Source organism: Dendroctonus ponderosae, unplaced genomic scaffold (genome assembly GCF_020466585.1).
Source record: "Dendroctonus ponderosae isolate FM_Combo_2020 unplaced genomic scaffold, Dpon_F_20191213v2 Dpon_F_20191213_1, whole genome shotgun sequence".
NCBI lineage: Eukaryota > Metazoa > Arthropoda > Insecta > Coleoptera > Curculionidae > Dendroctonus > Dendroctonus ponderosae.
In genome coordinates this window covers 45,749,649-45,767,071 of record NW_026017110.1, presented here as the reverse complement: position 1 = coordinate 45,767,071, position 17,423 = coordinate 45,749,649, and the positions used below count along the sequence as shown (strand labels likewise).

At 35.8% G+C, this 17,423-nt stretch overlaps 1 protein-coding gene across 1 annotated transcript in view; it reads right to left on the bottom strand.

Moving 5' to 3' along the window:
* Nucleotides 1-12,523, bottom strand: part of LOC109544934 (serine/threonine-protein kinase SIK2) — a 52,485-nt gene extending 39,962 nt beyond the window's left edge. Inside the window, exon 1 of the mRNA XM_019915359.2 lies at nucleotides 12,136-12,523. Within this exon, the coding sequence (XP_019770918.1) occupies nucleotides 12,136-12,261 (126 nt within the window). The 5' untranslated portion in view covers nucleotides 12,262-12,523. The remainder of the gene's footprint in view (nucleotides 1-12,135) is intronic.
* Nucleotides 12,524-17,423: the final 4,900 nt, after the last annotated feature.

The following is a 17,423-nucleotide window of genomic DNA, read 5'->3' as shown; positions in this document are numbered from 1 at the left end:
ATTTTATTAGCTGCGTCCGTACTAACACGTTACTGGCAGTTTTAAGAGAAAAAATGATACGCCACTGATTTTCCATAAAACCACTTTTCTATTTCCAAATCACTTTTCCATTACCCACTTGATATAAATGTTCTATAATGATTTTCAACTGTTCTTGAGTTAATAACCAATATTGATTGAACTTAGGCCACCCCGATTTTGCATCGAATTTGAAATTTAGAGACAAATGTTAAATACAAAAGTTGTAGATATTAACGTCTAGTTTATTTTAAGATAATCTCAATTGATACAGGGTGTCTCAGATCTAAGTGGCAGACCAAACCTACGTTTTATTAAATGGAACGCCGTACTTTTTATTGCATATTCGAACCATTCGAACAATTCTAGGGCCACTTGATATAAATGTTCTATAATGATTTTCAACTGTTTTTGAGTTGATAACCAATATTCATTGAACTTTGACCAACCCGTTTTCGTATCTAATTTGAAATTTAAAGACAAATGTTAAATACAAAAGTTGTAGATATTAACGGCTAGTTTATTTTAAGATGATATCAATTGATACACGGTGTCTCAAGTTCAAGTGGCAGACCAAACTGACTGTACTTTTTATTGCATATTCGAACTATTCGCCCAATTCTAGGCCCACTCGAGATAAATGTTCTATAGTGATTTTCAACTGTTTTTGAGTTAATATCCAATATTGATTGAACTTTGGCCACCCTGTTTTTGCATCTAATTTGAAATTTAGAAAAAAATATTAAATTTAGAAGTTGTAGATACTAACGTCTAGTTTATTTTAAGATAATATCAATTGATACAGGGTGTCTCAAATTCAAGTGGCAGATCAAATTGACCTTTTTTTAAATGAAATGCCGTACTTTTTATTGCATATTCGAACTATTCGCACAATTTTAGGCCCACTCTATATAATGATGTTCTATAATGATTTTGAACTGTTTTTGAGTTAATAACCAATATTGACTGAACTTTGGCCACCCCGTTTTTGCATCTAATTTGAAATTTAGAGACAAATGTCAAGTACAAAAGTTGTAGATATTACCGTCTTCGATGTAGTCTTTAGCGCGTATAAGCACCGAGTCTGTGCGGGAACGCTTCACAGACTGTACGACTGTGGTCTGATGGTATTTTGCCCCATTCATGGAGAAGAGCAATCTTTACGGTGTCGACCGTCTCATATTTTTTTGCAGATACTTTGGCCTCCAGAATAGACCATATGAAAATATCCATTGGGTTTAAGTCGGGGGAATGTGGTGGCCATTGTTGTGCAGAAATGAATCTGGAAACCTTTTCTTGTAAAAAATGTTGGGTTTCACGGGCTTTCTGGGACGGTGTCGAGTCTTGTTGAAACGTCCAATGGATTCGACCGAATTGTCTACTGGCCCAAGAAAGCAAAGCATCGTTTAGCATTTATCTTTACGCCCTGTTTATTAAAAACGATTTGTAAACGTCCTGTGGCAATTACCACGGCCAAAACCATCACTGATGCAGGCCCTTGCTTTTGCAGAGCCATTCGCTGCTCTAAATTGTCCCTTGATTTGCCCTCTAATCGAATATGATCGATTTGCTTGTTAAAATATTGCTGAACCGTAAACATTTTTTCATCAGAAAAGATCAAATTTTGAATCTCACCATTAAAGTGCAAGTGTATTAACACCTTTGCTCTTTTGCGAGGAGAATTGCCTTTTATGTAAGTGTTAAATATTGAACTTGTTGTATTTTGTCGGGCTTCAGCCGTAGTTCTTTTTTTAATATTCGCCCCCATGCTTCGAACAGACATATTGATACTTTTCGCTAATTTCACTGGGCTTTGTCGCGGATTACGCAGGATTCTAGCCTTCACCTTTCGTACCATTTCTCGCGATCTTGCTGTTTTTGGATGTCTACCCATGGCGTTTTTCGATGCTACCAGTATCTATGTAACGTGTAATACTCCGATACACAAACAGTTTGTTCACATGTAAATGGCTCGTTGCGATTTTCCAGCCAAATGCAAAGCATTAACACTGTTGCGTTTAAGTTATATTTTGATAACTGTTTTAAACTGCGAGGTAAAAGGATAATGGCGTATATTAATCAATAAAGAAGTCTTATTTAAATTTACAATACATTTTTTATACTATTATTGCCGCTTATTTTATTAATAATATTAGAATTAAGTCAAATATGTCAAGATGGTTGTTCTGCTTTTTAACGTGATGCTTATTAACGTTACTGCTACGCGTACGTAAATAAAGTAACACGTTATCTTCTAATAACGTAATCGGTTATTTCTTTGCTAATGCTCATGCTAAAATGTGTTGCAATTAAGGGGCCTAATAACTCCCTACTAAATAAAAGTGCTTCTTTATGATCATCACTTCTTTGATGATGATAATGATCGGAAAATATCAGTTGTTTTGGAATGTCTTTATTTGGCACTCAAAGTGGACTGTATTTATTTTATAATTATAATGACGACCACTGGGTGTTTTTTACGCTACTTTATTTGTGCCTTTTTATAATCGAGTCTCTATCAACAACTACTTTTTTGTTTTTAAACAACAACCGTTGCTACTGTTATCTCGAGCTTCAATTATTTAAATTCTACTCTCAATTATTTTAACAGCTAACGATTAACGATTCCTTAACATCAGTTTTGAATTCATTCGAATAAAAACTACTGTTAAAGCTTGTTTTTGTAGCATGCTTTAAAATGTTGACAATTGTCTCAAATGTCGGAAAAGTACAGTACGTTAGTATGAAGTTGTTTAATTTGAAGAAAACTTAATCCGAACAGTCAATTTGATCTGAATGTTCCTAACCTACGGACGACCTGTACGTATGTAAACACTGACCAGAGACGTGCAGTACCACATTTTGGCTTTTCTTGTTTCTAAATGAAACAGCTTTTGATCTTAAGAATTAATAGTCGTGATTTTTTTTTCTCAAATGAATCTAGGTAAACAGCAATTTTGGAAATTTATTAAATAATGCCATTAAAAGATAAATACATTAGGAAAGATTGGCGAAGATGATAAAACTTTCAAACATTTAACAAGATAATTAAATACTTTTTCTTAATGAATGTTGTATTTTTATAATTTGTAAACTCAATATACGATATATTAGATTATACTTGACTTGCTGTAGTAACAAAATATTGCTAAACGTTCCCTGAAAGTTTTCTCCTTTCCATAAATGAGTAGAACTGTATAAAATTACAGAAATTCGAATATATATTTTTTTTGATTTGTGAGAATCTAGATGGCCTTATTTAATAGTAGTAGTATACATCTTTATTTCGTTTATACGAAAAGGGCAATCGACCCGTACGGTCGTTCTGTCCGTGAGGTGCTTATTTTTAATTTTCCCGTATATTTAATACTTTTCCATTATTACTGGTTATCTAAGCTTCATTTAAGTAGGAAAATTCAAAACGATTCATCAATTAGATCACAAGTTATTTAATTGTAAAACAAGAAAAAAGGTTTAGGCAAATAAAATTCTAAGTTTATGAGGTAGAATTAAACTGTGCTAAATTTTGAATCCTCATTAACAAGTTTTTTGTAATTATCTTAACTGCTCAATTGTTTTTAGTACCGCGATCTCAACCAGCGTTAAAAATCAAAACTTTGCCTTTTAACTAAGGCTGTATCTCCACTATTAAGAAATTTACCAATTAAGTTCAACGTGATTTAAAAAAAAAAATTTTTCAGTTTCACGCGATACTTTTGAGAATTTCAGTAATATTAATGGGAAACAAATTTGCAAAGAACACTTAAATGCTCTTCAAGTAGGCCTCAGCACAAACAAAATAACGGCAATTTAAAAAATTCTGCTAACATTCACAGAGAGATTCATCTTCTGATCTTTTTGATGCAATAAAAAATATTAATTCGTCTAGGGAGCGCCTTTTGAAAATCAACTGACTCCGTTGAGTGACAAGTTTGAACCATTATAATATACCTGGACCACGCTGTAAAATTGCTTCAATGTCCATAATGATTAACAAAGCACGGTGGAAAAATAATTTGAAACGACAAGTCTGATGATTGGCTATATCTTAAATGACGCACATCGTCGTATCTAAATCGGTCCCGGCATGTATATATAACAAAACTGGTTGTTATTATTTTTGTTATCTGCTATTAATATCGACCTTTTAATATTTTTAACTCGCAATACGCATGATGCGGATTTACCGCAAATTCCAAAGTTGTGATACTTTTAGTCAATAGATAGCAAACAATTGTCATGTTGAGCATGCACAGTTAACCGCAATAGAATAATAAATAATATTGAAATAAATTATTGAAATGCCCCGAAACTCCTGAAAACTTGTTGGCATCAGCATTTACCTACCAAATACTGGGCATTTCACTTAAGCGTCTACAAGTAGTGGGGTTGTAACATGGGTTTTTTTCGATGACTAGTACAGGGATCTTGGAAACCACAGCAGATACGAATGTTAAATGGACAAAGAAGTTTGACAGCTGTCAGGAGGTCTGAAAAAAAACTGACTTATGGCAGATTTTTAAATATGCCCTAGTTCCGTCAAAATTAATCTGACAGGAAACATTAAATAGAAAAGTTGTAGAAAATTGCATGTCAAAGAAAGCGGCATGACGCATTTGTACAAATTAACTGTAATTTTTTACATATGACACGATTGCATTGTGATTTGCACGACGGATCAGTCTCTTACAAAGCCTAATTTTAACGAGATTATAAAACTGCAGTTCTATCAGATCAAGATGCTGCAGAAATTGAGAGGCACAGGATTTAAGAACGACCACATTTGGATAGGTTCGTTACTTATAGCTGGTTTGCCAGAAAAAATGTCGTCCATGATCATGGCAATTGAGCTTCTGGAATCGCCATCATCGCAGACGCCATTAACATTAAGTTACTGGATATGGCGGAAGATGACGCTATGAAAAGCGAAAGTGCGTTTACCGGGAAAAAAAAATTGGCAAGAAAATTGGATTTGGGACACGATCTGTTTATCAAGACTACGGCTTTCCCGATTAAGATTATGCTCATCTCATACACAATCTCATAACAAACAACATCTTTTCTATACATTTTTCGAGAAAATGCCGTTTTCCACCACTTTCTACCCTCTGAAATTTATCAACTTCCAAATCAAAACAAAGACACCATGATGGTTCTGTTCAATGCGCAAAAACAATCTTGACACTCATGACGTGACACATATCAGATGTTCTGGTTGTAAGGAAACAGGTGATTACAAAAGCAACTGTCCAAAGACGTTATCAAATAGAGGTAACGAAGGGGGTGCTTTCAGTGCAGTGTTTCTGAGCAAAACATTTAAAAAGACGGCTTGGCACATTGATTCGGGTGCAAGTGCTCATCTGACACCACATGAGGACTGGCTTATGGATAAAACAGACAATGTAATCAAATAAATTATGGTGGCCAACAAAAACATTCTGAATGTAAATTATTCGAGAAATGTTGACATCAAAACAATTGTAGACGACGTCTGTCATGATATTAATGTAGAAATGTTCCTTATGTACCTCAGCTGACCACACAGCTCTCATCTGTAAGTGAGGTAGTCAGAAACGGTAACTCAATGCAATTGCACTGCAATGTAAATTGCATGTTCACAGGTCCAGTTATAAATCAGACATGTCATCGGCGGTTTGTACACATAAACAATGCCTAGCTGAACAAGATGAAGAATGGGTTTATTAATGGTCTGCACGAAAGAAAAACTGTGCCGTTTGTTGTGAAGAAAAGCGGTCAAGGTTACCAAACTCACATCTGTGGTCCAATGGAAACGAAATCCCTGGGAGGCTTCAAATATTTCGGGACATTGCAAGATGATTTAAGACGCATGAGATCTGGTTATTTCATTAGAAGTAAAGGCGAAGTTTCCAGATGTTTTAAGGAATTCAAGAACATAGCTGAGAACCAGAAACAATGCCAAATCAAGACTTTGAGATCAGACAATGGAGGAGAATTTTGCTCAAAGGAATTTGCATTTTTTTGAAGAACTGTTGGATCATACGTCAAAAAACAACTCCCTACACGCCAGAACAGAATGGAATGGCAATTCGATGCCAGCAAGATGGAAAAGGTTTTATGGGCGAAAGCAATAAACATATCTGTACATTTGAAAAACAGATCGTGTTAAATTAAATAATGCTGTCTTAGGACTGAATCCATAACCATGTGAAAGCCAAGCCTTCTGGCATTTGAGAGAGGGTGGAGACACTAGTTTTTCTGTTAACCATTACATTCAAGATTACAGTCCACGATACTCAAATTTTGAGCTAGTTTTATTAACACGGTCCCTATTTGATCATCCACACAAGTAACAGCCAAAGATTGAGTCACACAATTGCTACTTTGCAAACAGATCGATAACAGCAGATTTGTCAAAAGCGCCTTATGAAATAAAGACAAGTGAAAAGCCAGATGATGGGACAAAAAGTATTTTTGGCAGAAGGGTAATGGGCCATGTCCCAAAAGAAAACAGATTAAAATGGGATAAAAAGGCAATCAGGCATTGCCTGTTATGATACGGAGAGAACACGAAGGAATACTTGTTGAGTTGAGAACGAATTGAGTTTATGACTCAATCAAATGAAAAGTTTTCACCACTCATGATGTAGTTGTTGTGGAAAACATTTGATCTGAAGAAAGACTTGACTCACCAAGAAAGTTCTGAAGATAACACACCACACGTAGCTTCAGTGGGGGAGCACAACAGCAGTGAACATTCGGAAGTCCAGCCTAATCATACCGCCGAGTTAAGCAGTAATAAATAATCGATTGTTCAACCACCAGATGATATAAGTGACAGGAATTTTGACCCGAGCAAGTATGATACGTCTCAGACTGAGCCAGATGAAAACCCAGATGTTCCAAGAAGGTCAGAAAGGGAAAGGAAGCCGAAGGTCTATGAGGACTATGTCAGATACATGTGCATAGACGATGCGGACATTGAGAGTGGTCCCCTGGCAGTGTCTGAGGCGCTTTTAGGAGGCTATGGATTAGGCTCCTGAAAGCGTTGACGCAGGCAGCAACATACCACTAGCACAAAACAAATGGATATTTAAAAATAATTGACAATGAAAACAAATTAAACTTAAAACTCGCTTAGTAGCTAAGGGCTTAACCCAAAGGACGACATTATCAATATAAAGTACACCGTTTAATGCATTGGGAGAATGACAGCAGATCTTACAAATATTTTAGGGACAACTGAATTCTCTCCATGAAGAAATAACTCCATGTAGAGTCCCTGCGGGTGGGACTAACAATTCATCTGAATAAGAGCAAGATCATGAGTAGAGATGACCTACATATAACAATGGACCATCACGTGTTCGATACCGTAAAATAATACGTATACCTAGGAAATTTAATTAAATTGGGTAAGGAAAATCAAACGTCTGAGTTAATCAGAAGAATACGACTGAGCTGGGCGGCATACGGGAAACTGAGATATATTTTCAGAAACCAAAACATCCCAATAAGTCTAAGAAGAAAGGCTGAACACTGCAACCTTAATGCAGAAAATGACAGAAAGACTTAGAACAACCCAGAGAACGATGGAAATATCAGTACAGAAATAAGGAAGACAAAGACAAAAAACATAATCGAGGGCGTAGCTCCACTTAAGTGGGGATGGACTGGACATGTGGCACGGCAGACACTAATAAGAGGAGAATAAGCTTAGTAAACTGGAGGCCAGGATCAACAAAAAGAAGTGTCGGAAGACCCCAAAACAGATGGTTAGACGATATAAAGCAGCCGGTGGACCGTCCTGTATACACCAAAAAATTTCGAAGACTTGTATTCAGCAGTGGATAAATAAAGACTGATGAAGAAGAAGAAATTCGCTCGGCTTGTGTCCAATTTAGGGTTGAAGAGCTTGTAGCGTTTACTGTTACTACAGTAAACTACTGAGATTCAAGTTTGTTACAAATTTAAGTAATTTTTATTGTAAAAATGGAGTATTTCAGTGAAGAAAGGCTGGACATAACTGAAACCTACATTAGATGTGATAAAAATGTTGGACGAGCTTCTGATTACTATGTTCAGAAGTGTTTTGACCGTCGTCAGCCGCCCTGGAAAACATTCAAAATATTATGCGACAATTTGGGTACTTATCGAAGTTTAACATAAGAAATGAAGATAAAGTAATAAATGAAGCAGTGGAGGTAAATAGCTTGTAATAGCTGAGAGATGCAGCGGAATCCAGGACTTCCCAAAGAGTTTAAAAAAACACAAATTCGATCCGTATAATTTATCAGTACCCCAAACTTTACATCCAAGCGAATGAGCTGCTAGTAAACTTTTGTACATGGTTCCGAAACAAATGCCAACAAGATATACAATTTCCTTATAAAACATTACGGACTGATGGAACTCGAAATAAAATTTACAAATTTTGGTATCGACACAATGAACATATTTGGAATCTCAGATTAAACAGATGCATTTGTTTACGTTTTTCGATAAGAGCAACAATGGTTCACAGTTATATCAAAAGTAGGTACCCATGAAAGCTGCTTTTCCGGCTCGGTAAGCAATATTTGTTTACAGCACCAAGCGAAAATATGTCCAATTTGTGCGGAATGATATAATAAACAGTTTTCGCGAAATAAATTAAAATTTGGAATACTATTAAAGATTGTTTTTGTGTCATACACCTATATTTTTTATAACAAAAATGATAATTTTTAAGTCATTTATACTTAATTTTATATTTGGGAACGCTTGTATCTACCTACCCCATGTAAAAGAATAGTTCTAAAAATAACTGTAGCAATCCAGGGTTAAACTCGCATATTACTTTTTGTGATATTTGGCATGCCAAAAAAATATGCGAAAAATCTAGTGGCACAGTGGAGAAACATTTTTGATGAGAAAGTTACAGCTTGCAGTGCTTTACAGTTATGCCTTTGCTATTTTCTAAGGCTGACTTTGAGTTAAGTAAAAATTTGTCATAACATAGTTATCTTGAACTATCTCTTGACAGATGTCAGATTTTGAAAAAAAAATTGGTTTTGAGCAGAACATTCAAAATTTAATTTCTTTGTCCAATTAACATTCTTCGTATCTGCTGTAGTTTCCAAGATCCCTGCACTAGTCATCGGAAAAACTCACCCTGTACTTAAATATTATTTTTTTACTACTAAACCGAATAATTGCCCTTATTGAATTAATTAGATTTTCAATTTCCGACTAATTTTCTTTAGTATCGCAATATTTGAAAGCCTGACGTTCAGTTGCCAAACTGACAAACCGCTGCGAATATAATTCATCGCGCATCAGAAAATATGTAGATCAAAGTTCTGTAAAAAAACGTCCGGAGAAGCGAAAAATTAGTGAATCTTAAAGTGGCAATGGGTTAAAAGTGGAAAAGGATGAAACTTCGCCTGGACTTAGACACAAACTTTTTTTTCCAAAATCTGACATCTGTCAAGAGATAGTTCAAGAAAACTAATTTATGACAAATTTTTACTTAACTCGAAGTCAGCCTTAGAAAATAGCAAAGGCATAACTGTAAAGCACTGCAAGCTGTAACTTTCTCATCAAAAATGTTTCTCCACTGTGCCACTAGATGGCATTTTACCTGAAATCCAAATTTAATTTTCCCCATAACTTTTGTGACACCGAAAATTTCGAAAAAATGAATATGCGAATTTAAGGATTAGACAATACGAGRCAAAAAATGTGCTGTTAACCCGCCTCGAAAAACTTTTTCGTTTACCAGTTACTCAACCCAGTAGTCCTTAATAATATATAATAATTCAATGGAAAAAAAGTTCAACTCTTTGCCTCCAGACCCAAAGAGACAGTGTTTTGGTTATGAAAGATAGCAACGTTTGTCTTATGGATGTGGACGATGCTTGCAAAGAACCTGGGATCAACAAGCATGTAATCAGGTAAGCGGCAGATGATTTGGACAAATGGCTTGTGCGTAAAAACTGTCCATATTTTTGGCTGTAGTTGGGTATTTCTTTGCTAATGCAAACTAGCTAGATTAGGAAAAGTAGTCACAACCTAGGGAGAGTACAATGGGAAATTTTGATTCAGATTTGCATCAACTGTGTCCATGAACAATAATGGACCGCCGGTTCAACCGCTCAAAATTGCCTGAGTGAAGGGTTACGTTCTCCAAAGGAGAGATTTCACTGGAGTTCGTCTTTGTTAAAGTGGAAGGAAAAGAAGACGAGTCACAGAAAACCGCATATGTGTCCTGGACGAAACAAGATGAGGATTTGGGCAGTTATATTCTAGGCTTGACCAACGTGGTGGGCCAGCGAAGAGAATCCAGCGATTGAAGCCCTTAAGGAAATTATTCAGAGTGTTGTTTCGTTCAAAAACAGTGTTTTTTTACGGTATCATATTGTGTGTACCTGAACGAAAAATATTAAAATACTAATTTTATCAATTTCATGTATGATTTTCGTCAAAACATTACTATAAGACGGTAACCGCACACGGAGCCTCTTGCAGCCAGCATTGTCATTTAGATGTTCCCGATTAAAAGTGACGTTGATAAAATGTCAAAAAGTGACCGAAAATCGACGTCGATTAAACGTCTGTTCATATCATGATCATCCATTTAGTTCAATTATCTCCATTTCTTTAAATAAGTTTTAAAACCTTGTAAAGCCGTACAAAATCCTTTTTGGGCTATCGTTTATATAACAAGCTAGTATTATTTTCGGACCACGAATATAATATAAGAATGTARAATAATRCCCTGTCCTCATGAAGCAACTTCTATATTAATATYAGTCTCCTGATAATTTTGTCACTGCTATTCATATGTGATTCAAAATTGACGTAATTCCTTTTAAGGGGTAATAGGGGTTCACTTGTTWKKWWCGAMWMAAWTTTTTTTYTCAAAAATTTATAGGAAATATTAACAGTTGAAAATCGAATTTCAACTTTCTTGAGAAATTGCAAAAATTATTTTTAAACGGTTCCATGTTTGAGTRATCCCATGGCCTATTGGAATACTTCAACAGTCGAAAAGAAGAATTATAATCACATTATGAAAATTTTTTATAATAAAAAACTTTCCTATAAACTTTTCATGAAGTTACAGGTGGATAACTTTTGTCAAGAATAATAAGAATTTGTCTAGTCGTGACTTTGTTTGAAGCTTCTTTCATAAAATCTACATTAAAATGGAATATGCCGAAATGCTATTAGTTATGGGGGCTATTCATATAGCCGAAGCTGCAAGAATTTAAGCCAACAAAGGGCTAGAAACACCGGATTTAACTGGAAAAAAATCACAAAAAAATTGTAAAATGTGTACGTAAAATGTAAGTATCTACAACTGCAAGGGCCTCCTAGTCTTTTATTAAGAAAAATACAACAAAAGTCAAGGAAATGAACGGTGCGGTATTACCCAAGCTCTCAAATAACGTTTTCAACATTAAAGCTCATCTCCGCCTTTTCCAAGATATTAAATATTTTCTGTTTTGTTGTAGAAGCTACGCCCCCTAGCGGTCGAGCTACGAACTTCAATACATTTTCCTGTCATTTTTTATGCCAACTTTACTTATAAGAATTTTTCCCCAAACCGCTAGCCCTTACCATTGTCGAGATACAGCCGCTCTTTACCCTTATAGGGACACCCTGTATGCCATTAAAGCGACTAAAATGGATTTATCTGTAAGTGTCACATGTCATTTACTGACGTCAGTGCTAATTAATCATGACAATATACTGACGTGAAATTCATGTGAGAATACCTAGGTATTTTTTGACAGATGCGGATAAAAAATTGTCTAAGTTTATAGTTAATTTAAATTTAACTAAACAAGTTAATGACGAATTTGAAAGGGCATTAAGAGCGGAATCCATGCAGATCAAAACAATGATTTTGATCAAAAGCATTTTTGTTTCTCATATCCGTTTTAGCGCATGTATGAGTAATGTAATTTCTGCAGTCTATCTAGGATCTTAGTTATTGAAAAATGGATTATACGATATAATCCATGAAACAATGCGAAGCAAACCAGTTTACGCTGAATGTGGCAAATGTAATTAGGCGCAATTACTCCAATGATTGGTCGTAGTAATTGCAAATGAAAAAACCCAGTATTACAATTCAGGTAAATGTATTACCTCAGTTTTAGTGATCCGATGTCTGGCTAACTTGACCACAGCAAAATTCCCTTTGCCAATGGTCCGCTCTATGTCATAGAATCCGACTCTGACGGGGTTTTTCGATATTTTCTCACGATCACTCATTTTCGCGCTGACCCTGAGTTAAAGTCCCCGTGAAATCGCGTACTTTACATCGGACAGATCATTTGATAGGCCACCTCTCGTTATTGCTTAATGGTTCGATATATTGTCATAGTAATTGTGCTTATGGTTTCCCTACGCGGTAACGGACAACTAGATCTCCAGTTCGCGAAATCAGGATCCGACTGCCGTCAGCTGTTTGACATAGACCGACACGGCGCTTCGGCGTGCGCGCTATGACGCAAAAGCGACGCACGAGAATATAAATAAGCGTCATAGCTACGAAGTTCCCTGGATCTCTTCAACTATCGTTCGCGTTTCTCCTTACCGAAATCAATATTTAAGTGATACTGGGGGGACTCGGCTCAACGAGCCACTATTTTAACTAGCTTTGATTACGGAATAAAGATAATAAAATAATGCATTTTTGTTTTAGGAAAACGCCTTTTAAACTAATGTAGTTCTAGTTAACCTTTAATATTAACTAGTAGGTAGACTCACAAATATACAGGGCGAATGCTAAGTATGAATACAAATTTTACGGTCGATTCCAAGAACCCGGATCGAATAAAAATAATTTGAGAGAACCGATATTTCAGTAATACACTGACGGTTCAGTGTGTAACAATGATTCAGGTTCACTCACTTTTTTAGCCTTAACTCAAAAACTACCAAAACAAAATGAGCTCATGTATTTCGGAAATACGATACATATGACCAGTAAACTTGCGGCAAAATATGATTTACACAGCTTTTCTTTCTAACACACAATATTTGTTTCTTCAGATGTGCGGATTTTCAGACCGTAAGAATGATTTATGTTCACTAGTGACAATCGAAAGTTTGCTATCTTTTGTCCTAATTTTTTTATTTTTCGTGTTATTTTACGTTGCTAGAGTATCATCATCATCATCATCTGTGGCTTTACAACCCTGGGTGGGTTTTTGCCGACTCAACCACACGTCTCCATCCTTCTCTATCAAGCATCCGATCGAGGCCATCTTCGATATTCATAGCTTTCAGGTCTTTTGCAATATTATCTCTCCATCTGAGGCGGGGCCGACCTAATGGACGTTTGCCCCCTGGAACCTCTTCCCACACCAGTTGTACCATTCTATCTTCTCGCATTCTTTTTACGTGTCCTGCCCACTGTAGTCTCTTGGTCTATTTTGTTTATTTTGATGATATCAGCGTGGAGTTCTTTGAGTTCTTGGTCGGTTTTTATTCTATATTGCCCTGTATCTTCGTCTCTAGTTGGGCCGAATATTTTTCTTAGTACTTTCTTTTCAAAGACCTTAAGTCAGTCTTCGCTTGCAACCGTTAGGGTCCAGGTTTCGCACCCATATATTACGACAGGCCTTATAATTGTATTGTATATGTTCAGCTTCGTTTTTCTAATAAGTATTCTAGATTTTATTAGGTTTTGAAGAGCAAAGAGGCATCTGTTGGCAGCCTGTATTCTGTTATTTATCTCTTCTGTGATGTCGTTGTTTTCACTAATACTTGTACCCAGATATTTAAATTGTCTTGTCCGCTGAAAGTTGTAGTCTCCGATAGAGAAGTTTTGTCCTACTCTATCTCGGTTCAGATTATTTCTACTGAGGTACATATACTTGGTCTTATTCTCATTTATTTTGAGTCCTATCCTTTCAGCTTGCTTATCGAACTTTATGAAGGACCCTTTGAGGTTGATCCTGCTGTTGCCAATCACATCTACATCGTCTGCAAAATCTAGGAGCAGGTTTGGTTCCTCTTGATGAACGATAGCAGTTGGCTTCTCGATTTTGGAATTCCTAATTAGTGTTTTAGAGTTTTCTGTTAAGTTCCTAGCATTTCTCCATTATTTGTCTAATGATAAAAATCTGGTCTACGGTGGACCTATTTGATCTAAAACCACATTTGTAGTCCGCAACAATCTCTTCGATATATGGTTTCATTATCTCTAACAGGATATTGGAGAGTATCTTCCCAGACAGCATTAGAAATCCAATGGACATCCAAAACTTGTCCAAAAGAGTGCCGAATGTCCATGGTACCTTTTTCGGCTACCATATGGATGTAATAATTTCGGCATCCGTTGGACACTCGAAATCCAGATGTTTAAAGGACGCCCGAGCATCGACAGATAACCAATGACAGCTGAAAAGCTAACTTTAATATGTGTTCAAGTGTGCATGTGGTGTGTATGCTTTTTCTAAACCTTTATTTAATTTTTTTTATTTTAAACTTGTCTTCATCTATGGTTTAAACGTGTCTTCAGAGATAAAAAACAAGCAAAGTCTATACTCTATTGCCAGCAACAGTGTAATAATAAAGGTAAAGATCTTAATTAAGACGACTAATCTAATCAGCTTATATCGTTATATCCGGTAGGTTTTAATACACCATTTTGTATTTCCACTTTACCCTGTATGGGTTTTCTCAATTATTATAATATTTTTGGTATGGCTTTTGCTTGCAGCGCTACTTATTTCATTTGGAAGTATTCTACAACAAACATGCCTGAAGGAACCCAAACACAATCTGCTCTCCTCCAATTTAAGTTTTGGGACTGTGCTTTGTGTGATAATATAGTTCTTGTTTCCATAGCCTACTACACATTTTTATCTTCATTTGAAGTGTTACGGCAACAAAAGGAGAAAAACATACAAACAATTATATCGTTAAATTTAGAAAAAAATAAGGATTTTAAAAGGCCCACAGCCAACTATGATTATCATTTAAAAAACCATAAGTTTATTTTTTATCTCGTAAATCAAGTAGACTATGATAACGAGTGCTGGTTTATTGGATTCAACACAAAAAGTTGTACTAAGGGCAGTATTAACTTTTTTAAGTAAGTTAAGCAGTTTACGTAATAAGTGATAATTAAAAGTGTTTATTTCTTGTATTTTCAGGATATTTCAGAAACCAAGTCGGGTACCTAAATTTTGAAAACGGTAATAAATAGGCAATCAAATTCTGCCTAATTTTGCCGATTTAACGGATTCTCTATCTTTAAAAATATAGAAGTTACCCATACAAAGATTCAGAAAATGGGCACTTTGTATACTAATATGTTTAAAATGTATATATCTTTAATATATACTGAATAAATGCACTACATTTTTTGTTTTACTAATCGAAATTGCAATTTATAACGGGAATAACGAAGTTTAAGCTTCTGATAGATATCAAAGCTTCTGGATGTCATCAGGGCATCCAGAAGTTTTGGAAATCCAAAATTATAATTTTAAAGACAATATATGCCGTGTCAGTTAGATGCCCTTGCTTGCCAAGATCGTTGGACATCCGGCGGAGGTAGGATTCTGTGACATTTGTATAGAAAAATGTACGTCAATTGGACTGCAATCGGACAAATTATGGCCATCCATTGGACATGCGACTACTCGAAATCCGTTGCCCTATGGACGTCGAATGGATTTAATAATGCTGCCTGGGTTATAGCATGTATTCAGAAGAGTTATTCCACGGTAGTTTGTGCATTTACTTTTATTATCTTGCGCTGCTTAAGTACTCTAGTGGACACGCGTCGTGTAACTATTGTAGCACGGATACATGATACAATGTTGCGTATCCACAAGTAGCGTGCAACTCGCCGTGCAACAATCGACTTGTTGCGATACAAAAGTATCCAGTGGACCCGTACCATTAGTCGCTGGAATTAGTTGTCTTTCGACATTGTGTAGTCCGATGAGAAGAAATATAACTTGGATGGTTCAGATGGCTTAGCAAATTATTACTTACTTACGCGCTAATCTACGCCACTTTTCAACGCGAAATTTTGGTGGTGCTTCGGTAATGATCTGGACGTCTTTCTGGGTGATTTTCCATAAATTTTCTTATATTTTTTTTGCGTCCGTTTGTTCACATTTTTTAGTGAAAGTAATTAAGTTCATAATAAATTGAAATATTCGTTACGTTTTTGTGTATTTTTATGTTATGCTACATGCTATGTTATTTATGTCATGCTTACAGCTGAAAAACCTCAAATATTGTAAATTAAATTAAAGTAAACAAAAATGAATTTTAAAGTTAACTCGTCAGCCATCCTTATTTTAACTTCAACTTGCACTTGAAGCTTCCAGACAAAAGGACACAAAAAAATGTATATAAAAATTCATAGAAAATCACCCAGAAACCCTACATGGACTTATATTTGTGCAAATAACTCGAAAACGGAAAAACTGCAAGAGATCAGAAAATTCTGAAGTTGAACAGCAAATGCAAAAATGTGTTCGGTCGAAGTCAGTGGCGCACGACAAAAAAGCTCGTTNGGGGGGTAAAAGGGGGTATGCCTTTAGGAAAGAAAACACCCCGTAGATTTTCACAACCAGCCGCTTTACTCTTATTACTACGCTCCTGCTCTGTGCCCATATCGTTGTGAATCACTCTGTATAATCAAAATCTGCTGCAGACATACTGAGCAGTTAACTGACGGTCTTGTGCCGCTAATGACCAGGATACATGCTGAGTCTGCAGTTCTTCAGACGGAACCATTGCACAATCATTATTATTAATGCATTCTTCTTATGTACTTGTAACAAATTTACTTCTGTCCTAATTCTGAATTGTAGTTTTTTGAAAACGATCTTACCATCTTCGAAGAGTTAACTCACGTAAAAGATTTTTGTAAAATCCCGGATGTTCATGTCATAATCATTTCATAAATTGTTTAGTTCAGTTCTTCTCGTTATCCACTCGGGCAAGCATATTTTCCTTTTTTTAGCAAGTCTTGGTTATTTTATAGTTGAAAGCACAATTAGAGCAGCAGCAAGTTTTCTCGACATTTTCAAACCGAAAGTGATCTACTGAAACGAGTACGGAAAAGTCTGTGGAGATACAAAATTGTTGCGCTGCTTAGGTATTCTAGTGGACACGCGTCGCGTATCATGTATCCGTGCTACAATGTTGCGTATACAAAAGTAGCTGGCAACTCGCCTACTCGTGAACACAGCACGGTAATAAATGTAGCGCAATAATCAACTTGTTGCGATACAAAAATAACCAGTGGACCTCTAGCTTAAGATGCTAACAAGTACTCTCAGACCATTTTCTGAGATATTTGGAAGTTGACGGTAATTTTGAAGTTAGTTTGTTCCTGTTCCGTAGTTAAAGTTATACCGAGTGGAATAAAAGTTGGAAGCAGAAGAAAGAGTTTGATA